Raw genomic sequence first — 25,357 nt, 5'->3', positions numbered from 1 at the left:
TTCCATTTTCTAAATCATTCTGACCTTTAACTAGGTACAATACTAAAGGCAATGATAATTTAAAGCCCATACGAAGAATGGGAAGGCTATACATCCACCCTCCCACGTCTTCATGGCATAGCGCTTAATTAATTAAACACTCGGCCAACTTTATCTTTACCCATTTTAGAGTGATCGTATACAAAATTATGAATCATTCTGTACTTTCTGAAACACGCTGTAAGGAACAGACGTTCGTTGCTCTCATTTACAATAACCATACTGAGAGAATCTGAAAGAGTTGCTCTAATTTTGTTTCCACAATCGTAATTTTTCTGTTTCCATGATAAAGTAGCCTCAAAAACGAGTAAATCCATCAATTTGACCTCGCCATTTCGAAACAATGGACCCAACGAACGTTTGACTGCCCCGCATTTTTTGGCAGAGGCGACTGAATCAATAACAAGACACGTTCAATCTTGTACCCAACATCGAGCCGTGCCCTGTCCACACACCACTAACTCCGGGACACATATACCATTCTGTGACCTACATTTTTAAATTCGTATTCCGCAACTGAAAAACTATCGGTAGGTACAGCAACTGGGCTACGGGCTACACGACCGAGAAGTCAGGGTTCCATTCCAAGAGAAGACAAAATAATTTCCTCTTCACCACAGCTTCCAGGCCCCGGGGCGCAACCAAAATCTTCTTCAAATGAGTACCAGTGGTTCTTTTCGCGAAGGTATAGCTGCCAGGGCATGAAGATGACTTAGTACTACATCTAGTAAACTGTTCCTGTGCTTAACTAATTACGCATTACGCTATGAAGACGTATGGGGGAGTGGATATATAGAATCGCTTTTTCTTGGCTTCGGCACTAGTTGGAGGTGAATGGTCACCGTCAAATGCCCCGGCTGCTTTACCCCCGGGGAAGGAGCCTCCGGCACCTACTGGATAGGAGGTTGGGTGGGCCCCAGACGTGGAGAAAATTCTTGACCCTACTGGGGCTCAAACTCCAACCCCTCAGTCGTTCAGCCCGTAGCCAGTCGCTACACCAACTACCATCTAGTGCTCGGATTAAATATCCATGAAGCTAAAGCTCCATTCCCCATGTGTCTCCATGGCTTGATGCTCGTAACCAACTTTACCGGTGCATGGATGCCGGAATTGCGTTGAAAACCGACCCTTCTAACTTGTTACTGTGACGTGAGAACCACGTCACTACTGGACGATGACGTATCCTAGATCCTATAATAAATTAAGGAGGCCTATATGTGTTGTGTCACTATTATGTACGAGTTTTTGTTAAGAAGACGCAAGGAATTCGTATGTTGTACACTTCGCTATATATCATTTCGTGACAGCGTTCTATATAGGAATAGGTGAACTTCGAAAACGCCAACTCCTCTTGTGATAATACATGTCCATGTTCTAGGTTCTAAATTAACCTGTCATTTCTATTCGCACTGACAACTTTCGATAGAATACTGACTTATAAAAGGGTATGAGCAACACCAGGAGTTTCTTCAAAACGGGCCCCCAGAACAGCCAGAAAATATTCTTACAAGCTTAGGTTTCAGGCTATTTTTTATTGATCTTCGTTGGGTATTCAGGACATAAATAATTTATATTTTCGATAATATATTGTGGCATGTAGACTCACTGCTAAGCAACGGCCACGAAATAAGCAACTATACAACAGTCGTCGCTAAGTAACTGCACCTCAAATAAAAGGCCGCTGCTAGGCAATGCCTTAGTAGCAATCACGTGGGAACACCAACAGACACAAAGGAAAAATGGCACAGCAACAGAGGGACTGTGTTTTATGTGCGATCCCTGCTGAGATAATATAAGCAGGACAAGTAAGGAGTCAGTCAGTTAGTGAAGAGTTGGTTGGTGAGATAGTTAGAGAACTGCTGTGGTTCTGTCGCTGTGATCTGTTGCTGTGAGAAGCTGATAGCTGAGGCAAAGGACAGTTCGGGAACACAGAGGAAGGGTAATGTCCGCCGTTGAAAGCCTCTGCCAAGCAACGACTGTTGTATAGCGCCTATTTCACGGCCGTTGCCTAGCAATGGGTCTACATGCCACAATATTTATGGAAATTACTTTCCGAGAGTGTTTTCAGTATTGTCTTCATACTGCTCTAAATTGTCTTTTTTAAAATGAGACGCTCTGAAAAAAATATGTTTTCGGAATCAACTTTTTCGTAACACTGAAGCCCTGGATTGAATCATGGAACGGATCAACAGATACACCTAACAATCTGGTTCTGAATGAACAGTTCTTCTATTCTTACGGAATGAGAGGTTGCTCTTTATTGGACGCTCCACTTCGAGTATTCACAGTCCAGTCATAATACCCAGCATTGAAAATAAAAATACAAAATTCTAGTTTTAAGAAGCCCTTATGAATTATAAATTTCATTAAAATGACGACAGCTGACGAAAGAGAGACTCTTGCCGGCAGATACACCTACTGGGAGAACTAGTACTACTTGCAACAAAGGAGTGCTGCGCTCTGTCGGGGCAAAATTTTACTATATCTTCTTTCACAGAGACATACATTTCACTCGCGAAATGGTACATGAAGGAAAATTTCCATTGAATCATTTCCCTCTTGTACTCATACAGAATGTTACGTAACTATTTTTAAAAAATCAGTTATTTCACAGAAAACACAATCCTTTTCCACCATAAAGCCCAATCCATTAATGTTCTTTACATAAATATACGCTGTTTATTGTGAGAATCGTATGAAATCCACGAAGAGACTCCGTGGGAAAATTCAGATATTTTGTGTTTTAAAGCGGATTATACATATGGTAACCACTGGGCTGGAGGGCATTAAACTCAGCTGATAATTATTTTCTCATACACACACACATATACACATACAGAAACAACGACATATGGCTTTCTCATTCGTCTATGGCTGCTGAGTGTTCTGGACAATATGGCATCGAATGATATGATCAGTGATGAATAATGTATTGGAGAGAATTGAGAAATAATCGATTTCAGGCTAATCGATATATTACCTCGACATTTCCTTAAAGACTCTGAAGAACAGTAAAGGTATCCCTGTAACAGGCCGTGAAGGACCATAGGGGTGTGAGATGTTGAGGTTCCCACGTTTTATAGACAATCGGCTCATAGATGGCGGTGAGGTTGTCAGGCTTACGCGCCGGCCCACTTTTACCTCCTAGGAAGATTCCTGGTACTCATTGCTGTCAGAGGCTGAGTCGACCCCCAGGACCACAGTGTGGCTGGAAGGATTAGGTAAATTTAAAAAATCCACCTCATCGGGCTTCGATCCCGCGACCTTCCGGCTTGTAGCATTGTGCTTCAACCAACTACGATACGGCGTGCCCCAGACTCTGAACATTACCATTGAAAATCTCAAGTCAGGATACCGGGTGTTCCGGTAGAGATTCGAACCGAGAACTCCCGGAATTCAAGTCTAGATAGTTTCTTTTATTGCTAGTGGGGTGGTACTAATTCCTTTGTACTGCGGCCACTTCTGGCCTATTGTACCAGCCCCAGATGATAGGTGAGGATGATTGTGGAGAAATTGGTGGAAAGATGATTGGCAGGGGAAACCGAAGTACTCGGAGAAAACCCGCCCCAGCGCCACTTTGTCCACCACAAATCCCACTTGACCAGAACCGGGATCGAACCCGGGCCGCCGCGATGGGAAGCCAGCGACTAATCGTTTGAGCTATGGCGCGGCCCAGTCTAGATAGTTACCACCACGTTAACCTGCTCGGTTTTCTATCCGAATGTTGCAAAGTGTACATTATGGCTCCTTATGTATTCATCTATCATCGGGTAATAATTCATCCCAGGGGTTTATGCACTTCGCATGCAAGATTAAAATTTATAAACAATAAAGGTAAAGCTGGCTGTGAACTGCTAAACGTCACATGAACTTCGTCAATTATTATAACTTTAAATCCGAATTTAAACCCTAGCATCATGTAAATTACAAATACATAGCAATTCCTTTCGCAATATGAAAACATTTACGTTCCATTGCTAAAATCAACGTATGAAGTACGTATGGGATACATGTCCTTTGATTTGTATTCGGACATTCCCGGCTGCAGTATCCGGCGTGCTGCAAGCTGTCTTGTGTAATTTAACCCCCACGTTCTTATTAATAACGGTCGCTGAGCTATTCAAGGAATTAGTGTCTCTTATAGAACCCAAATATTCATTAAAATGTTCACAAAACATTTCGCCTTATTTCTTTCCTTTATTAGTTCATGAACAGTTCACGGTAGCCGGGCGGTCTAAAGGCGCGTCCACATTACTCGTGCTCGTGCTCGTGTGACTCGCTATGCTCGCGAGTAATGTGAACTTTATGACAAGTCACGAGACAAGCAAATTCTAAATTTTTAATTTGAAAACTAGCCAATGAATTAAAATACGACTAGAGCCTATACACACTACGAGTAAATATACGGATCCTCACGCGCCGAAGCCTGGCGAGCAACTGAAGTAGTGTGGACGAAGATTTACGAGCACAAGTAAAAGCCAGACGAGTCTCCCGACGAGCACAAGCCTGGTGAGCACGAGCACGAGTAATGTGGACGCACCTTAAGGCATGTACTGTCTTCGCTCGCTTTCGAGTCCCACATAAGGCATGGATGTTTGGTACGTCTATGTGTTTATTCTGTGTTTGTGTTGTCTTGTGTATAGGTAGAGGCCTTGTAACAAGCTGATCACTCATCCAAGGAGACCTACCGTCTGTAAAATGATCAAAATAAAAAAGAACCTCGATACCGTAAGGTATAAGAGGAACGGATTAAGTAAATAAGTAAGACAGTTAGGATGATTAATCAAGGATGAAGTGGAAAGGACCTGGAAGGAAAGAGTCATGCTTATTTCTGAGGAAGACCACGATTTATCTCAGTCGACATTCGAAAGACCAACCTCCCGAATATGTCATAAGTGTTATAGACTGAGATAACGTGTGTTATGGCCCCGAGATACACGAAGTCATGATTCGAGTCGATTAATTCTTTACTGTTATCTGATTATACATTGAAATCCGACGCCTAATTCCCCAAACCGAAAGCCCAGAGGCTACCTTTCATCTAGCCCCTACCTTCTGATCTATCTGCCTTGGGTGAAACTACCAGGAAATTTTGCTTCCGCTAGCATAACTCTCCAGGTAATCAGTCCAAGGGGAGGATGAATACTTTGCGTTTTTATGATTTTGGAATGCTGATCCATCCACCTTACAAAGTGGGAAACTTCTCTCAGGATTAGAAATATCATACAAATCAACCACTCTTTACTAATTCATATTGCTTGAATTCTAAATGGTAATTATGGTGAATTCAGTTACAGTACAATAGCAGTGTTGATAGATGTGCACTGCAGTCATACAATCCTTCAAACTTACTTTACTTAATCCGTTCTCCTTACACCGTTACGGTGTTGAGGTTTTTTTTTTCATTTTCATCATTTTACTGACGGTAGGACTCCTTGGACGAGTGATCAGCTCTTCGCAAGGCCTCTACCTAAACACAGAACACAAACAGAATAAATACATATACATACCACACATCCATGCCTTGTGTGGGATTCGAACACACGATCCCGGTTTCCGAGCGAGCGAAGAGAGTACATGCCTCAGACAGCTATGCTACCGTGACCGGCCAATCCTTCCAAACCCATGATAAAATACATAACACATCAGAAGGGAACTGAATTTTCGTAAGCATTTGGCTACAATGTAGTTCTGTTTCTCTTATTGTTCATCCCAAACAGATGTCTATGAAGATAACTGGAAGTCATTAAGCAAATAAAATACTGAGAACTTACATCAGTTGAAGGTCAGTCTACAGAAGCAATAATTCATATCCTTCTTCGCACAGAAAAATAATGAAAATCCGCTCCGCGTCAGTTTGTAAATAGTTCGCGAGAACGCTGATGATGGAGCCACTTCACTGTTCCATTTACCCTGGCTACAGAGTCCGAAAACAGATGGTGCTGAAAGACGTATTATTATAAACTTAACCCTCTTTCCATAAATATTCAAGGGCGAATACCCAATTAATTCATGTTTTCTATGAGTCTAAGAGTGAACCACAGTGAACAACGTAAAATGACACAAATTATGATAATGAAAAAACTTCCGGCTGAAATTTCATTGCACTTCATGTTAGTAAATTTTATGAAAGGGTTAATGCTTCCTCTTCTGTTGTTATGCTATTGAAAAGTTGCAAATAAAGTATGACAAACATGACGACAGTGGAAGGTACACGTGGGTTGGTAGTACCTGTCTCGCAAAATAAATCCTCTATGTAGCAGCACCCTTTAGTCCATATTGTTATTTCATGGGGTTTACTATCTCAGTAAAAATGTAGCTGCATTTCCAGAACTTTTCTACTTATTGAGGTTAGAGATTCTTGACGGAAGTTTTTTTAATATTTTTCTTGTTTGCTTGTTTGTTGAAACTTCAACAGGCTTTATACGAGTATTTTTCCCCTTAGATAACTGTCATCTTAAGCCGTACATCCATCTGTATTTTCGTGGGAGTCTCGGGAAGGCATTGTTATCGATCCTGCATGTGAACATACAGTGACGTCAAATACAAAGCATTCCAGGACAAGCTACAGTCGGGGCAAACCTCTTACAAGGAAAAAGCGTTTTAAAACCATGTTTACACACAGAAGGATAAAGGTTGTAAAATTTCAAAATAACAAGCTTAAATATCAGGTAAGAAAACCAATTCCAACTCTAAAGTATTGGAAGATTATCCGATTTCCTTCCTGTATAAATGCTGAACAGTGTTTCACACGTAGACAAGGCTCTTGATATAAAACGTTCTTGGAAGAATTAATGGCCTACTTTCATTTCATACCATTCAACCGCATATAAAACGACGCGACCAACAATTTTAAATTGTTTCATGTGAATTAATTACTGCAGTCACCTTTTTACCTAGCCGTTGCCTAGCAATGACAGGGTATAACATATGCAGAGACACAAACTGATGGGAAGAACATATGAAGTAGGCTGTTGAGTTGGCCTCAGGTGCCATGATATACAAAACTAAGTTTCATAAAGACTGAGTCAAGCGTTCAAAAGTTGACAGATGGGATAAAAGACACACAGACAACATGGCGACGCCGTAAGTCTACTTCTATTTGTTCAAAATAAGGAAGTAGGCTAAAAAAACTTTATTAAATGTGCGCATTTAATTGAGAGAATTAATTTGAATATCACTTGAATTCTCATCCCGCCTTCACACGCAGTTTCTTAAACTAATTACGCGGCGCAGAAACCTTCTTCAGAAACCCAGAAACATTCAAACTCTCATGGAATTTAAAGCCCTTTATGCAACTCGAAATTTAACTAACGTCATCACAAGAGGTCGGAGTTGAATCCCATTCTAGCCAGTTTAATCAAGTTCATCTTCTCCCAAACTAAGATCTGATTCCAGTATGAGGTTTTCACAGCAGTGAAAATAAACATTACAGTCCTTCTGGTTTGTAACGCCGTGTAGTTAGGTCTGTTTATAAGAGACACGGCGAGCCGATGCACATTCTAACGAATTAATAAGTAACAAAATCCATCAAGGGCAACAATATTTAACAAAGACTTTACACGTTTCGGTAAATATTGGTCATAATCAGAAGGCAGAGCCAACACTACTAAAGAAACACTTTACGCGTATGGTAACATGTCGTTGTAAAGGGATGCAATACTTACTTACTTACTCACTCATGGAGCTGAGCCATTCTTGAGGAGCCACCAATCCTGCAGCTACTCAAGAATTTCCCAGCATTTTATGGAACCTGAAGTTTCATTATCGTGTTCACTGGTCCCTATCCTGAGGCAGATCAATCCAATTCATACCGTCCCATCCTATCTCTCTAAGATCCATTTCAATATTGTCCACCACCTACGTCTAGGTCTTCCCAGTGTTCTCATTCCTTCTGGCTTTCCCATCAATAATCTATATGCATTCCTCGTCTCCCTCATTCGTGCTACATGCCCTGCCCATCTCATTCTCCTTGACTTGATCATTCTAATTATACTTGAAGAGTACAAGTTATGAAGCTCCTTATTGTGCAGTTTTCTCCATCCTCCTGCCACTTCATCTCTCTTCTGTCCAAATATGCTCCCAACGCGTAGGGATAAAATAAGAAAGTTTAATTAATTGTACTGATTTTTCTGTCTTGTTTAATTCATTTTAATTTATGTTGAATTCTAGTGGTAGAAATCCATTTTGAACCACGTGTAAAGTGTTTCCTTTGTAGTGTTGGCCGAAAGACGTAAAGGCTTTGTTAAATATTAAGTTGTTACACTTAATGAACATCGATATATATCAGTTTTTACTTAGGTAGATGATAATAAATGTTTCGGAAGAACGTACTGTCTCCATATACAGGTTAGGAGAGGAAGCACGGCTAGAAGCAAGCAGAAGCTTACTTATGCCCTGATAATTGTTGCTTCCTGCATGGTTTACCCTCTGGTCCTCAATATGGAGGAAGGATATTAATCTGAAAAGTCATTTATCTCTGGCGTATTTTAATGTTATCCTTGCATCAACTGAGCCGGGATAGCTCAGTCGGTAAAGCGACTTGCCACTGGCTGGACTACCGAGAGGTCGGAGTTCGAGTCGCGGTAGGGTAAGGAATTTTCACTTCTCCACGTCATCCAGACCGGCTCTGGGGCCCACACAACCTCCTATCCAACGGGTACCGCGGGATCTTTCCTCGGGTGTAAAGTGGCCGGGGCGTGAAACTGACAACTCACCTCCAGCTGGTGCCGAGCTCCCCATACGCCTTCATAGTGTAGTGCTTAATTAGTTAAGCGCAGGGATAACTTTGCCTTTACCTTCCATCAACACACATGTCTACCGAGTGACTTCTTTAGCATTCTACGATTAAAATAAATTTCTCATCTTTTCCACGTGTAGTATATGTCCCACCCATCCCTCCTCCCTTCACTTGATCACCCCTAAAATATTTAGTGAAGAGTATAAATTATGGAGGTTCTCATTATCAACCATAGGTTTATAGCAGGAGATAAACTGAACTTCATTCCCACTACTGATATTACGAAGTTGATATTCTCATTAAACTCTAATCACAGAGTTTTACGTCCACGCGACGCTAGAGAGCTTATAGGCTCATAAATGCAGAGGTGAAATCTTTATTTCTCTGATTCTGGTGCAATTTGGAATAGTCCACAGTAAAACTACGCTAAAATTCAGCATTTCCCCGCCGCGTGAGTTTATCGGTGCCGACATAACCGAAGAAGCTGTGACGATTCTGACATACCCGGTTCGAAACACTGTCGCGACACTGCCTATATGGACAGAGATTTTCGTTGTTTTCCTCGGCCTCTCCAGGAGAATTCCGTGTCTGTATTTTACATTGGACCACAAGCGATTCATTCCACGGCCTTTCCAGTTAAACCACTCTTTATAATCTGGGTTACTCACATTGTCCTTCGAGACTGACCTTGATGATCTGATGGGTAACTGGGGCCCTTCCCACGGCGGGAAAGCGGCCAGGGCATGAGGCTGATCACTCACCTCCATCTAGTGCCGAGGTCAAGAATGGTGAAGCTGTACCTCCACTCCCCCTTATGTCTTCATTGTATTGCGTTTCATTAATTAAATAAAGGGACAACTGCACCTTGTGTTACCTTTACTGATATAAATAAATAAATTTCGCCAGCATACTCTTAAGGATTTACTCCTGCCATAAATACAAAAAAAAATTTCTTCACGTTTTCGGCTTTCCGATGCGTTTTTTCGTAAGTTGCATTAAATGAGTGCACAGTGTGGCACTCGTTTATCCATTCATCAATATTATTTCCAAAACTATTCAACGGTTTTTTGACAAAATATGAGATTTTAATTATATGCATAGACTAATAATTGTCAGGCGAGTTTAAATGTGATTTGTATCTATAAAATATAACATCTGTTTTTCACTTTAAGTTTAAATGAGGAACCTACTGAGGTTTTACCAAAATGAGTACAGCCCTTCATCTTGAAATACATATTCTATTACGAAGAATAGAACTGATAGAACAACACATAATATGGTAGACATTTTATAACATTTAGGAGTAAACTGCCCGCTCAATTTTCAGGACAGAAAATTAAATCAGACTTATAAAAACCGGTCTGAACAATTTTAATAATGAGAAAAATAGTCTTGCCTGTGCAGGATTCGAACCTCAGTTCTATCGGCCATTCAACATGTAATCACTATACAGGCTTAGGTGTCTGTTTCCTAAAAAATATTAGCTGCAGACGGAATAGAACCCCGGTCATCAGGCACGGAGCCAAGCCACTACATTCCTTGTGTTACACCGGCTCGTCTTTGTAAAGAAGTCACTGTGCAGCTTGCATATAAAGCAAGCGAGACGGAATCAATGTTAATTCAATTTTTTCTCTTGTTCTGTTGAAACTGCTCTAGTATGTTTTAATAACGGGCAGCGATGTGGATTTCGGCTGGAAATTTAAAAGGAGTCCTCAAGTTTACTGCAAGGTCGAATCTCTCGTTCGGCGCCTTCCTGTTTCTATACAACTCAGAGATATATCAGAAGAAGATTTCGGGCCCATTGGTTTGCACCGGATTTCGGAGACTTCCTGTCGTGTGAAACCAAATTACATGTATGGTGGCGACATGGCGTTCTTTCGTTTCAGTTCAGATCTTCCGTCTGTACGCATAGTTGGAAAAGTGCGATAAGGCTCATATCTGATTGATTAATTGCGGAAACAGAGCCAACATGACAGAACATGAGAGAACAGGTTCTATCGTCAACATAACAAATACTCAGTTTTAATTTCGGTCTTTACTGCTGCTACATCTTTCGGCCGCATAAGACCATAATCAGGCAGTTATACACAGGAATACGTATAGTCACTGAAATATCGATGTGGAACTCTATCGGTGCAACGCGTCGTATTATATACTAACATAAAACTTTTGTCTCAAGTTGGTGTTATAATAAAGTAGCAAATATTTAAATAAGATAAAAGATAAATATAAAGGTATATCATATATCAACATTTATAATGTCTTGAACAAGTTATTAAAAATATTAAAAATATATTAAAATGTTTAAAATATATATTAAAAGACTTGCAATGGTAGGTTAAGAATGTGTAAGCTAAATTAAATATTTAAAGTTTCATACACAACAGGATGCAACTATTGAAGAGAACAGGTTCGTCTAACGTTAAATTTATACACATTTATATTGGATGTGATAGGTTCGAATCTCAGCAATAACACCAGCTGCGACGTTGTCAGTAAATAGGTAAAAAATGAAATGAAATGAAAATAATATGAAGACGGCAAGGCATACAGTGAACTAGTTTATCGTAAATCGAATATAACACCTGAAGATGGCACTTTTGTGCCGAAACATGTAGTGCGAGAGAGAGGAGTGAGATAGATGGGTGTATGCACTGGAAGACGGTTGAAATAAATCATGGACTTAAATCAGTGCAACAGGACGCTAAAATATAACAGGTAAAAATGGATACAGAACGTAAAACATGATATTCGAAACTGAAAAAAAAAACATGTATTTCTGGACATATCTTCCACCAACACTAATACACTTCTCCCATCGCTTTATCAGTACGTCGAAACCGCAAAATATATTTTTCTTACTATTATCTCAGTCATTTCCGCATCTCCGTTTCAACCTTTTCGTAATCAGCGAAACATCTGCAACGTTTCTCCACCAAGTTATTAACCGCTTTACGCAATAAACACTTTCAAACATAAATATGAAACACTTCTTTATGAATATCCTTTGCATAGAGTCCTCTTGCCCACAGAAGATACACAACAGAACACTACTCTTCTGTAGTAAAATCTTCAAGCACTGCCGCCATTTTGACTACTGAAACCAGCCTCTAAATATGCTCATGCACATCTGCTACCTAGACTGTCAAGAATCTGGAGTACGCTGCTACCTAGTGATACACCTAGAAAATTTATTACAATCATTAGAGCTGCTTTATTTCCATTTGTGACCAATTCACTGACTGTCCCTCACATGATTGAGGCTCATAGTCCAGAAAGGGGGTTTACTTCGAATATGCTACCACCACTTCCTTCCAAATCCTGTCCAATTCATCATTCATCTCTCATCCTACCATTTGAGACCGTCGTTAAATAACCACCAAAGAAGAAAAACGAAGTGGAGTCCTTCTTGAGTTAATAATCGCTCGGCTTGGCAAGCTTTTACACAGATTTTATGGAGTCATTAAGTTCATTACAGTTCTCCCAACAGCCCGCCTAATCGATCCTGAGCCAGGTGGGCCGATTTCACACCGCTCACTTCATATTTCCTAAAGAGCCTTTCTGATATACCTCACATACTCTTGAGACGAGGATGCGTCATTGTCAGTGACATAGACCGTTACGTCATCATTAGAAAACGAACTAGACTCTGCTTTCAATATACTTTATACGTCGGGGAATAATTCGAACGTATTCGAGATATAGCCTGAAGGCTCACAGGACTATCAGAGAGTAAAATTAGGTCATAATCCCCGTGGGAATAAGAACCAAGAATCGCTGTGTTGGCGAAGGCCAGCAGCAATTTAGAACTCAGTCAAACGTACTCGTACATCTTCTGGTATATAACACCTTGTAGTCCGGTAAAAGAACATATAGTCTCCATCTTCAAGGTCGAATAAGAAAATAAACAAGGAACCATCATGTAGCAGGCAGGTAGAAGAGCAAGTCCCGTGAGGGAAGAAAAACGACTACAATGAAAATTATGGAATTGGCAAGCTATGAGGACCTCATATTCTATATACTTACGTAGGATTCTCCTTCCGTAAGATTGCCTACATAAAGCATTGTGACGTATAGACCCGTTGCTAGGTAAAGACCCTGAAAACAAACGAGACAACAGCTGTTGCTATTCAACGGCGCGGTAAACACGCCTCTACAACAATAGAGTAACTGTTAGAAACGGTGTTATGCAACCCTATGCAACCCGTTGCTAGGCAGCTGGAGCAGTTGGACTACAACAATGGAAACGGGTGTGTTCTATACTCAGTCCGTGAAAAGGAGTTATCAAGAAGATAATTGGGGCAATACAATTAGTTGTAAATTTTGCGCGTTAGGCTGTAAAGATTGGACGATGAGCACGGGGAGCTGAAGAATCTCCACTGTTAGAAGCCGTTGTCAGGAAACGGATGATGAGGACATAACAAACCGGGGGAAAAAGCTTAACGGGTGCTGTGGTGATTTGTAAAGTGTGAAAATTTGCGAAAACGCTGTAATTACTTGTAGTCACGAGTTGTGTAAGAATTCAATAAATTCCTTCACCAATCCATACCCCGTCTATAGTCACGCCTAAATCGTGAGAGCATGATGAAGTCTAGTTCGTACAGTAGATACACTTTAGTATCCTCCCATCTATACCCGTATCTTCCAAGTTGTGTTTTCCTTTCACTCTTTCCATGTAAACTTGTGTATGCGTTCCCCCATCTCTCCCGCAAGTCGTATGTGACACATTCCTCCATTTCATCATCCTAATGATCCTGAACTCAACTCTTCTGCAAAATAAACAGCTGCTCTTCTGAAGTGAAACATGACTGCTTATCTTTCTCTTTATGGATTCGGCCTGCCTCAAAACCCTCTTCACAACATCCCTTTGGTTTTACTGTCACTCTTTAAGCTTTCTAAGTTCATAATGGCGTGTTACATTGGGACACCTGCCTTCAGACGTTTCCATACTTTTTACTTTTACCCTCTTCAAGCAGACTTAGACCTTTTAGATCTTATGTGTGTCAGATATTTCAACAACCCTTTTCTTTTTATCTAAGTACATATAACCGCCTAATGGTCTACAGATTATCATTCGTGCTAATTAACTTATTGGGTACCTTAAGTAAACAAAGGTAAAATGTCCCCGTTCTTAACTAATTAAGCAGTACGCCATGAAGGCGTATGGGGGAGTGGATGTATAGATCCACATTTTCTTGACCTCGGCACTAGCTGGAGGTTGAGTGGTCAGCTTCACGCCCGGCCGTTTTTCTCTCGGGGAAAGAGCCCCCGGTACCCACTGGATAGTAAGGTTGGGTGGACCCCAGAGCGGGTCTGAACGACATGGAGAAAAGAAAATTCTTTACACTACCAGGACTCGAACTACGATTTCTCTATCGTCCAGCCCGTAGCAATTCGCTATACTGACTGCGCTATCCCGGCTAACTTACTAATTCCATGAACCCGAGTGTTTCATGAGAAATTAATATATTCCCAGTTATTCAATAAGTTCTTAACATCTCAAGGAATCCGAAAGTTTATTAACTTGTTCGAGAGTACGCAATTGTTCCCCATCCCGAGTCAGACGAATCCAGCCCACAATTTCTAGAACTATTTTTAAGATTCATTTTGGCCGCGCCACAGCTCAAGCGGTTAGTCGCTGGCTTCCCACCGCGGCCGTCCAGGTTCGATCCCGGGTCTGGTCAAGTGGGATTTGTGGTTGACGAAATGGCGCTGGAGCAGTACAATAGGCTAGAAGTGGCCGCAGTACAAGGGACTTAGTTCCACCCCACTAAAAATAAAAATAAAAAAAGATCCATTTTAATATTATCCCCTCAACCTATGCTTAGATATTCCTAACGATCTTTAGAATCCAAGATTTCCTACCATATTTCGGTATGCAATTCTCCCATGTCTGCCAAAGTAACTACTCTTTGTTCCTCTGATTACGTGTAATCATGTAATGAATGATTAATCTCACTTTTAGAAAACTTTATTTATATATAGAAGGGTTGTTTCGTTGTTAACAAAAAGAACTACTGTTATTTCCTCCTAATAATGTGTTACCATTGTAGAAAACGTAGTTATTTTCCCTTAACTGCAGCGACTTAAAGAACATTCAATCTGTCACGAAAATAATCTTATGCGCAGTAGATCTATGCGCAGAATTCCAGCCATGAATAAACACATTTACATCGATCTTCCTCCGAAATCTACAGCTTGTCTGTTTCTCCTGCACCTGCATCTTCAATTGGAGCGACGTAACCATCCAGTCATTTACCGTGAACTGATATTTCATTTCAAACTGCTGACCAGTAACAAAAACATTTGTTATGGTATCAATGAGGCATTCTGTCTATACTGTGACGTGCCGCCTGAAAGCCGGAATATCTGAGTAAGAGCCGGCGGCCATTGCTAGACAAGGTCTTATTAAAACACGTGGCAACGACAACAAGCTGGGACAGACCACTGCTGGGCAACGATCGGTAAACACTTCCTAAAGCCCGAAATAGGGGAGCCAGACAAGGAATTATCCATTTTTCTAGGCAAATATTCATGCACGTTTCAGAGACAACGCATAAATAACAGACCGTTACGAGGGAAATGAAAACTAGAACTATTGCAGTTCCCGCGGCAACGAATACGTTAGCTACTGGTGTATAGAACGCGCGAAACGGAACCCTTGAACCAGGTGCCTTCTTGGCCGTCCGACTGACGAATATAAGAAACCAGACCAGATCGGCTGTGTTTCAACCGGAATTCGAATTGAGCAATTGTTTTGTAGAAATCTAAACCGTCAACGGTGAGCTAAGCTGTTGATCAACATTTCTATGAAATCGAACTCATAGATCTGTCCTAAAAATAATTTTGTTTCCCATTTGTCAGATAAAAATCCAACTTCAAATGAAGTTCAAAACTGAGCTTCCTTCATTATGTCAGTTATAGCATCGTAGAACGCAGAAAGCTCCCACTACAGTCCAGCCGCGACTGAATGACTCCTAAACAAAAACTCCATGGCTGTAGTCTGCAAGCGAACTATACCGACCGAGCGACCGCCGCTTGTCGGCGAAGTTAGTGCCAACTTTAGCGGATAGAGGGTGTCGCGTGGTCAGCGCAACGAGTCCCCACGGCCGTAAATTTCTGTTTTCTAGACCGGAGCCGCTACTTTTCAATTCAAGTAGATCCTCGATTATCCTCACTACGTTGAGTGGACCCCGTTCAAGACCCACTACTTCTCAGAGAATCTGGTAGCGCCGGGAATCGAACCTCTGGATCTGTAGCCAGGAAGTCTGACCACTAGACCACAGAGGCCGTCGATTGAATATCTCCTACCCAATTAATATCGAAGGCTCTTTCCTATTGGGTAAAGCGACCAGGACATTAAGCTGCTAACTCAGCTTCAGCCACTTCTGACTTTTAGAATGCATGCACCTGTGCCTCCACTTCTTCATACATCTTCATAGGGTGGTGCTTAATTAAGCAGAGGGATAACTTTACTTTCGCGCGCTACTCAGCGAGCCACGCAAAGCGATTTAAAATTAGGTGACATTTGGACACTGCTATCTATTGAAAAATATTCTGACTTTTTACTATAGTTACACAGTTGTCATTATTAAACAGATGACAGAGTTTTAACATTAAAAAAAAAAGGTATCCATTTGAGAAGATATTTTTATTACAGACGACAGAAGTAACAGAAATTCAATGTGCATTAGCCCGAAAAGGAAAATTCCTATCAAATGCATCATATTTACAGCATTCACTGCGATAAAAACGGCCAAGTTCTATCTCAACCGCGTGTTCATAACTATGCTCCGAAAGTGAGATCCTCATAAAGCATTTCTATATTCCATCTATGAAGGCGCCCATGGGGGGAAAAATAGCGCTTCGACTGTTCATTATCAGATAGTTACAAAATTATACATTATGAGATGTTATGTACAATATTTCCAGACACTAGTATATACAGAGAATGCATTCATCCAATCTAAGAGAAGATAGTATTTTCTTTATTGCTTGTGGGGTGGGACTAAGTCCCTTGTACTGCGGCCACTTCTGGCCTATTGTACCAGCCCCAGATGATAGGTGAGGGTGATTGTGGAGCAATTGGTGGAATGAAGATTGGCAGGGGAAACCGAAGTACTCGGAGAAAACCTGCCCCAGAGCCACTTTGTCCACCAAAAATCCCACTTGACCAGACTCGGGATCGACTAACCGCTTGAGCTATGGCGCAGCCCGAGAGAAGATAGTAACACCACTATTGAAATAATAGAAGTTCAATGCCAAATCAGGTTGTTTATGGCCTAAAACAATTAAGTTCACAATATTTAGGGAGACAGACAAAACGTACTCTATACAAGACGCTTGTAAGGCCTATGCTTACACGTGAGAGTGAAAGATGGACCTTAAGAGAAAAGAAAGGATGAAAAGAAAGGATATTAAGAAGAATTTTTGGCCCACTTAAGGAAAATGGTGTATGGAGATAAAGGTATAAACCTGAACTTTATAAATTATATAATGAACCAGAAATACGTAAAGTGATTAAAGTAGGGCTGTTGAAATGGTTGAGGTATCTTTTTAGAATTCAAGAGCAGAACCCTAGCAAGAAGTTAACCCTACATAACCCAGAGGGTACTCGACGAGAAGACAGACCTTCTGTCAATGCCTGGATTCAGTTGGAGAAGATCTGAAGACAGTGGGCGCTAGGAATTGGAGACGAAAGTCACAGGACCGGAACCAATGGCGAGTAATCGGGAAAGAAACCAATGTTCATCACGGGCTACAGCGCCTGCAGAAGAATAAGAAGAAGGAGGAGGAAGAGAAGCAGAAGAAGGAGAAGAATTGAAAAAGGCAAAGTAAAGTAAAAAGAGCAAAGCTATCCCTGTAGCAGGCCGTGAAGGCCCATACGGTTGTGAGATGTTGAGTTTCCCACATTTTCTAGATAATCGGCTCATAGATGGCGGTAAGGTTGTCAGCCTTACAGGCCGGCCGCCCTTCACCCCCAAAATATATTCCAAGAATATTCCTGGTACACATTTCTGTTAGAAGCCGAGTCGACCCCAGCGCCATAGTGCCGCTGGAAGGATTAGATAAATTGAAAAATCCACCTCATCGGGATTCGATCCCGCGACCTTCCGGCTTGTAGCATAGCGCCTCTTTTGCAATGTGAAACAGTGTGGTATGGTATGTGCCAAAGTTTCGGAGGAACCAACTTCCTCCAGGTTCAGAACATAAATCCTGAAGGAGGCGGGAAATTCAGCCCAAATGTTAGTAGCCTACGCGTCTACTGGGCCTTAAATTCTAAAGGAAAGAAAACCTTACTTAAGTGTGCACTTTTACCAGTTCCTCTAATGGGTTTGAAACATGATCTCTTATTTAGAGGCATGAATTAGCTTACTGATTAACTCCATGGATCTGAGTCCTTGTTTAAGCACTCTAGTTATTCCCGGCATTTTATGAAACCCTTAGGTTCAAAACGGTCCGCCGCTGGACCGTATCCTGAGCCAGATTAATCCAGTCAACGCCTTGCCATCACATTTCGTTAACACCAATTTTAATATTGTCGTCACATTTTCGTCTACGTCGTCCTGATGGTCTCCTTTCTTCAGGTTCCTCGAAAACCTTGTACTTCTTTTATTTCCACATGCGTGCTGCGTGCCCTGTCTATCTCATTCCCTCGATACGATCACAGATTAAAGCGGCGTGAGGTAAGAGAGCAGTGGTAGAGTATTTGAACATAAATTTCACATTCCCACTCATAAGAGTTGTCAAATTCATTGATCAGTTTAATGAGCAGCAGATGACTGCCCGGTGAACTTAGTGCGATAGGTTCTGTTGGTGGTAGTTGTGTGTAACCGACTCAGGATCGTGTACCATGTTCAGCTTTTGTGTTAGCGACGCTGAAGGTTCAATTGGGATCTGTTACGAGAGTGTCAGTCAGCAACTGACATAACTTATACCTATGTTACCTCACCCAGGCTTCGCCTTCTATCACGTCCTTATCTCATGACGTCATAGAACTATGGTTCTATTCCAATGTCACGTCATTTCTTATCTGACGTGAGAATTGTAAACCTGCTGTCGTCGATAATACGAAGCAGAGGTAGCGGTTTGTTTGCAGTGTGGATAGCAGATACTGCATTGCATGAGCCGCCAGTCTGTAAAACAGTGACAGGTCCCTCACGGCTGTGTAGTAGTCCTAATCATGACAAGTTCCTACCTGAATGTGAGCGCGGTGAGTGGCCGGTAAGACTTGTGGTTGTTCACGTCAAGCATGGCTGTGAAGCTGTCCTAAACATGAGAAGCTCCCACCTGAAGGTGAGTGTGGTGAGAGGCCGGTAAGACTTGTGGCTATTCGAGTTACTCATGACCAGGGCCCGGATTTTGATGACATGTCATCTTTTTTCCTTGTATCCTATGCGATGCTCTTAAATATATAAATCTCGGATATGAGGTGCTGGTTACAGAAATGTAAAATTTATAGGTAATTATTTTGTCATTTTTATGACATTTTCAGGTTTAAGGTCATTTTTTTCCATTTTTGGCGTAATTTTTTTTGGAATTTTAAGGGCATTTCTTGTCATTTTTGGCCATTTTGGGGAATTTTTCTTCATATGTTTTCTGAAATGTGAATAACATGGAAGCGAAGTGTTATTTCTTTTCTCCTTTAGGTCATTTTTCTGGATTCTTTCGGTCATTTATAGGTCATTTTTTAATATTTTCAGGTCATCAAAATCCGGGCCATGCTCATGACTGTGAAGCTGTCCTAATCATAACAAGTTCCTACCCCAAGGTGAGCGTGGTGAGTGGCCGGTAAGACTTGCGGCTGATTACGTCACTCGCGACTGTGAAGCTATCTAATCATGACAAGTTCCTATCTGAAGGTGAGCGTGGTGAGTGGCAGGCAAAACTTATACCTCTTCATGTCACGCATTATTATGAAGTTGTCCTAATCATAACAAGTTCCTGCCTGAAGGTGAGCGTGGTGAGTGGCCGGCAAGACTTGTGGCTGTTCACGTCACACATGGCTGTGAAATGACAAGTTCCTACCTGAAGGTAAGCGTGGTGAGTGGCCGGCAAGACTTGTGGCTGTTCACGTCACACATGGCTGTGAAATGACAAGTTCCTACCTGAAGGTAAGCGTGGTGAGTGGCCGGCAAGACTTGTGGCTGTTCACGTCACACATGGCTGTGAAATGACAAGTTCCTACCTGAAGGTAAGCGTGGTGAGTGGCCGGCAAGACTTGTGGCTGTTCACGTCACACATGGCTGTGAAATGACAAGTTCCTACCTGAAGGTAAGCGTGGTGAGTGGCCGGCAAGACTTGTGGCTGTTCACGTCACACATGGCTGTGAAATGACAAGTTCCTACCTGAAGGTAAGCGTGGTGAGTGGCCGGCAAGACTTGTGGCTGTTCACGTCACACATGGCTGTGAAATGACAAGTTCCTACCTGAAGGTAAGCGTGGTGAGTGGCCGGCAAGACTTGTGGCTGTTCACGTCACACATGGCTGTGAAATGACAAGTTCCTACCTGAAGGTAAGCGTGGTGAGTGGCCGGCAAGACTTGTGGCTGTTCACGTCACACATGGCTGTGAAATGACAAGTTCCTACCTGAAGGTAAGCGTGGTGAGTGGCCGGTAAGACTTGTGGCTGTTCACGTCACTCATGGCTGTGCCCCAGAAGTCATTACGAAACACATGGCTCAGGGGGCTGAGTCCCAACACATCCTTGTTCTGCGTGACTGCGGGGATGTCATCGTGGACGAATTCACCCGTCAGACCGTTCAGGTAGCAGCTGAGCGCCACGACGCCCACGACGCCGTACACCCTGCCGCTATTACTGTTACTAGCTTTATTGTCTCGGGGCCGAGTCGACCGGGAGAGGGGTGCCTTGGGGAGCCCACGTGGTGATCGACTACAGCGGGAGCTACCAGGTGAAAACAATGATTCCCCGGAGAGCTTCATAATGGCAACACAAAAAGTGGAGCTGCTGAAACCTCATCAACACACGCACGATCTCAGGTAACACCCACAGATCATCAAGCCTTCAAAATGAGACTGGATGGATTTGCGAGAAAAGGAAACAGGCGTTCTTTGTTTGGAAGACAATACAAGTTCACTATATAAAACGAGAAGAAAACACACGCGAATGGAAAGGAGAACTGATTTATTATTATTTCCCAGAAATGGATAAAGATATACGTCACTGAATCAGATGAGAAAATTCTTTACCTCATAAACTTTACTTGAAGAACAGGAAACAAAAACTGAGGAATTCTGTTTACAAATCATTATTTCTCTCCCTCATTAATTAACCCGCTACTGTAAATATCAATTACTTAGTCCCCCTATTTCATAACAATCCGATTCTTAATCATAAATATATTTTATTTACACAAATATTTCGAACGTGTGTTTCTGATTCATTCGTATGCGATATTGGGTGTAGATTGAAACACTTATTCCAATACTAACACATAATCTGATGTGCATATATGCAGCTACACTCATTAGATGGCTAAGTATTCATATTACGCTATACAAAAAATAACCTAGACACGCCCATGAACTAAACGTGATTTTATGCTGTAATACTGACGTAACAGGGTCGTGTCAGAATACTTTCACTGCACTAATATATCAACGTAATCACCCAAGGAAACAATGTCAGTTGTATCACTTGATACCGCTTAGTTAACGCGCCTCCACGAACACCGCGGTTGTGACTGGTTTGCAGATGAATACGGGCGCTGGGCTTATAGATTGCCGTAACGCTAGGTCGCGCACGCGTACAGCAGAGAGATGCCCTCTGGTATCAGACAGAGAAGAACCATGCCCTCTGGGGTTAGGGTCGGTTAACGGAAAGGGAGTTTGCGCGAATCTGTTGTAAAAACACAGTAGAAAGATACAGGAAAATGTAATCTGTTTAAACACTGAGTTACACGGAGACGGTCTTCGTAAATGTTGAAAGAATTGTTTTTACATAAGCTAATATACACACGTAACTAACAAGCTACTGTTTCTCCAAGCAAACTACGTGCAATTTTCACTAATCAACCAAGTGACTTCAAATTATCGTACAAGACCGGATAAACAAGGCGACCATTTATGTTTCCAATAAGAAAATCAGGAAAGAAAATATTTTGACAAAATAAGATATGTCATTCAGTTCCTAGGATTTTAAGCAAAAAGAAGATAAAGAGGAAAATCTATCCCTGTTACACACCGTGGAGGCCCATAGAAGTGTGAGACGTCGAGGCTACTACATTTTCTAGACAATAGGCTCACAGATGGCGGTGAGGTTGTCAGCCTTACTCGCCGGCCTCCTTTTCATTTCTGTTAGTGGCTGAGTCCACCCTAGGGCCATAGTGCGGCTGGAAGGGTTAGGTAAATTGAAAAATCTAACGACTTCATAAGAAATCGAACCCGCGACCTTCCGGCTTGTAACATACGGTCTCAACCAACTGCGCTAACGCAGTTTCTGCTACCTAAGCAAAAAGAAGTAAAAAATTATATTAATAAGAAATAAAAAGTTCAAAATTTAACACCTTATATATGTTTATAGGAATTTTCACTAATATCATTGGAATTAGCAATCAGAACTCCTCATAATCATCATCTTCGTGTTTAATCTTAAGGGCCCGAAAATAATGAGGCCCCCTTTTTTTCTAAGGAGCAGCACTAGAAAAATAAAAGCCTTATATTCTTGTGTAGAGCTTGAGGTTCTCACAGCGGCGACAGTCGAGAGTATTATCTTGTGGGATATGAAGCCGTGTAGTCCGGTGGAAGTTCAGCGACGTTTCGGAAGAACGTACTCTCAACCTCCTTCCTAGTTGCTTGCCTGACTTACTCTTCGGCCCTAAAGATGGAAGCTGTATATTCCTCAGCCAATGTAAATAAACGCCTACCAGACTATACGGCGTCACATCCCACAAGACAGTAATATTCTGCTTTGAATTCCTTTGATCTCTGATTGGTTTTCTAAAACAAGTCTTCTTATTACATAATAATATACATCTTTTTTATTATTATACGGCGCCGCGACTTGGCAGGATGAAAAGCCAAATGAATTGGAATGGATCTGGTAGGATGCGATCGTGGGAATTCGATGTACTATCAAGGTATTTGCTTGAGGGAACTGAGGAAAACCACAAAAAAACTCTTTGTATAGCCAATGGCCCAGCCATTCGAACCGAGTACCTACCTCTCTGAGTAAAATAGGATTAATCTTAAAGAGGATGTGGTGATCTGGATTGAGTTCAACTGACCCAGGATACGTCTAATAGCAGAATTCATGCCGGCTGCAGAACTCCGAGTTTCATAAATCAAGACGTCCTGACCAGGACAGTAGCATTAATAAAGACAAGTTATCTCTGCAATTTATGAATGAATCATCAAGCCATGAGGGTGTATGGTGGAGTGGAGGTATAGCTCCATGATTCTTAACCTAGGCATTAGATGGAGGTGAGTGGTCAGCTTCTCAAACCTGCCGTTTCACCCCCTGAGAAACAGACTCCCGATATCAACTACGCAGGGTGTTGGGTGGGTCTCAAAACTCATCTGGACGGTATGGAGAAGACAAAAAACATCTTCACCTACTGACAGTAGAACTCCCATTCCTCTGTCGTCCAGCCCGTATCCCGTCGATATACCTCCTGAGCTATCCAAGCTCCCTCAAAAGGTAGAAACTAATTTATTTCCGGAGAGAACATTTTCCTTACAAGGGACCGCAGTAGCGTAGTTGGTTGAGGCACTACGCTACAAGCCGGGAGATCGCTGGTTCGAATCCCGATGAGATCATTAGAGTTTTCAATTGCCCTAATCGTTCCAGTCGCACTATGGTCCTGTGGTCGACTCAACCTTTACCAGAAATGAGTACCAGGTATTTTCCTGGGGGTAAAGGACGGCCGGCGCATAAGACTGATAACCTCACAGGTATCTGTGAACCGATAGTCTAGAAAATGTTGGAGCCTCGACGTCTCAGAACTCTATGGGCCTCCAAGGTCTGCTACAGGGATAGCTTTAATTTTACCTATTTTATCTTATATTTATATTCCTTTAGAAAATGGCTAAGGGTGTCCCACGATCTGCTCTGAGAAAACTTGTAATTTTGTAATCGTCCATACAATCAGGCTTAAACTTAAAATGAGATTTCTCCAATAACAGATTAAACTGTACCTTCGCGCACACCAACACCTTCTGCTTACAAATTTTTTATTTCGCCACCCATCACTGTCCACCATGTAGAGTTATTTCAAGATCTGTAATTTTTAATTCAGAATATTTTCATACCGGTTCTGGTGTTCACCACAAATTAAGTCATGACACCCTATTCTGAACAGTTCAGAATCATCATATCGACGAGCAGCAGCCCCGCCAAGCACAAATGTTCAATTTTCAGCACATATCACATTTCATCAGACTCGAGTGTTCAATTCTGAAACCGCTGAATTTCAAAATCAATCCCCATGTTTCAATCACTACAAACTTCTGCTATAATTCAATCCAAACTTTACATAACAACGTTACATACACTCAACACGCATGATTTCATATTGACTCTTTAAATTTTCATCCATCACATACGTTTCAATCCACACCTTCATTTGTTATTTAACGACGCTTACAGTAGACCACTCAATATAACGCCAAGCAGTAAGGTAAAACGTAGTCCGTGCCGTAGCTCCCAACCGCGGCGGCCCGGATTCGAGCGCGGGTGAAGTCATGTGGGATTTGTTGTGGACAAAGTGGCACTGGGGCAGGTTTTCTCCGAGTACTTCGGTTTCCCCTGCAATTTTCATTCCACCAACTGCTGCACAATCACCACCATCTATCATCTGGGACTGGTATAACAGGCCAAACAGTGGCGACGTACCAAGTGATCTCAGTTTCACCCCACAACAAGAAACTAAAAAACTATTGCCACGACCTCACGCCTTGGTCGAACAGTTTAAGTTCACAATTCAGTTTCTTATAGTGACACATGCGCCATCCAACGGTAAGACATAAATTCCCTGTTCAAGACTAGCATCAGGCGATGAAGACGTATGGTGGGGTGGAGATATAGACCCCAAGAATTTTTCAAGCTCCGATTTAAATGAAGGCGAGTGGCTGCCTTCAAACCCCGGACATTTGACTCCCATGGAACAGTTTCCCAGTACCAATCAGATACAAGGCTTAGCGATCTTGGAAGATTATTTCATTTCAGAATGTGACGCAGTGGAATCTGGTAGATCGTTACTGACGTTTCGGAGGGATCTGCTGCTTCCGTCTTCTACCACGAAGCCTACAAATTGATAAATTTTCACCCCTGTCTCTGACATTCTCTTTCTGCCACTCTTACCCGTGATGTCCTGCGACTTACTCCGAGGAAGAGTCCCCAAGCTTCTTACTGCTTACTCGATAGCTTAATTTCAGAATCAGAAAAACGAGGCAGTATTTTTCTCCGAAATGTTGGGCTTATATCGCACTGCAAGGCGTCATATCCCGAAAGACAGTAATCTTCACTCATAACTCTGACAACAAGCAAGCCAACACGTTCAGTATATCTTATAAAAATACTGGGGAGTATAACACGTAAAATGACGTATAATTAAGATTAT

At 41.9% G+C, this 25,357-nt stretch overlaps 1 protein-coding gene across 4 annotated transcripts in view; it reads right to left on the bottom strand.

Annotated features, from left to right (window-relative positions):
- The window catches only part of LOC111874882 (protein O-mannosyl-transferase TMTC1), a 339,223-nt gene that overhangs the window by 256,723 nt on the left and 57,143 nt on the right, over positions 1-25,357 (bottom strand). For 2 of the 4 annotated variants that reach the window (XM_023870740.2, XM_033755642.1), the window contains exon 1: positions 20,368-21,462. The exons of 1 other annotated variant lie outside the window; for it this stretch is intronic. In XM_023870740.2, coding sequence (XP_023726508.1) covers positions 20,368-20,720 — 353 coding nt within the window. In that variant the 5' untranslated portion in view covers positions 20,721-21,462. Of the gene's footprint in view, positions 1-20,367; positions 21,463-25,357 lie in introns of those variants that run through there. One more of the 4 variants, XM_033755643.1, reaches the window with a different exon arrangement.

This window comes from Cryptotermes secundus, unplaced genomic scaffold, assembly GCF_002891405.2.
Source record: "Cryptotermes secundus unplaced genomic scaffold, Csec_1.0 scaffold160, whole genome shotgun sequence".
Classification (NCBI taxonomy): Eukaryota; Metazoa; Arthropoda; class Insecta; order Blattodea; family Kalotermitidae; genus Cryptotermes; species Cryptotermes secundus.
Note: the sequence above shows the minus strand (reverse complement) of the source record. Positions and strands in the feature narration are given on the sequence as shown.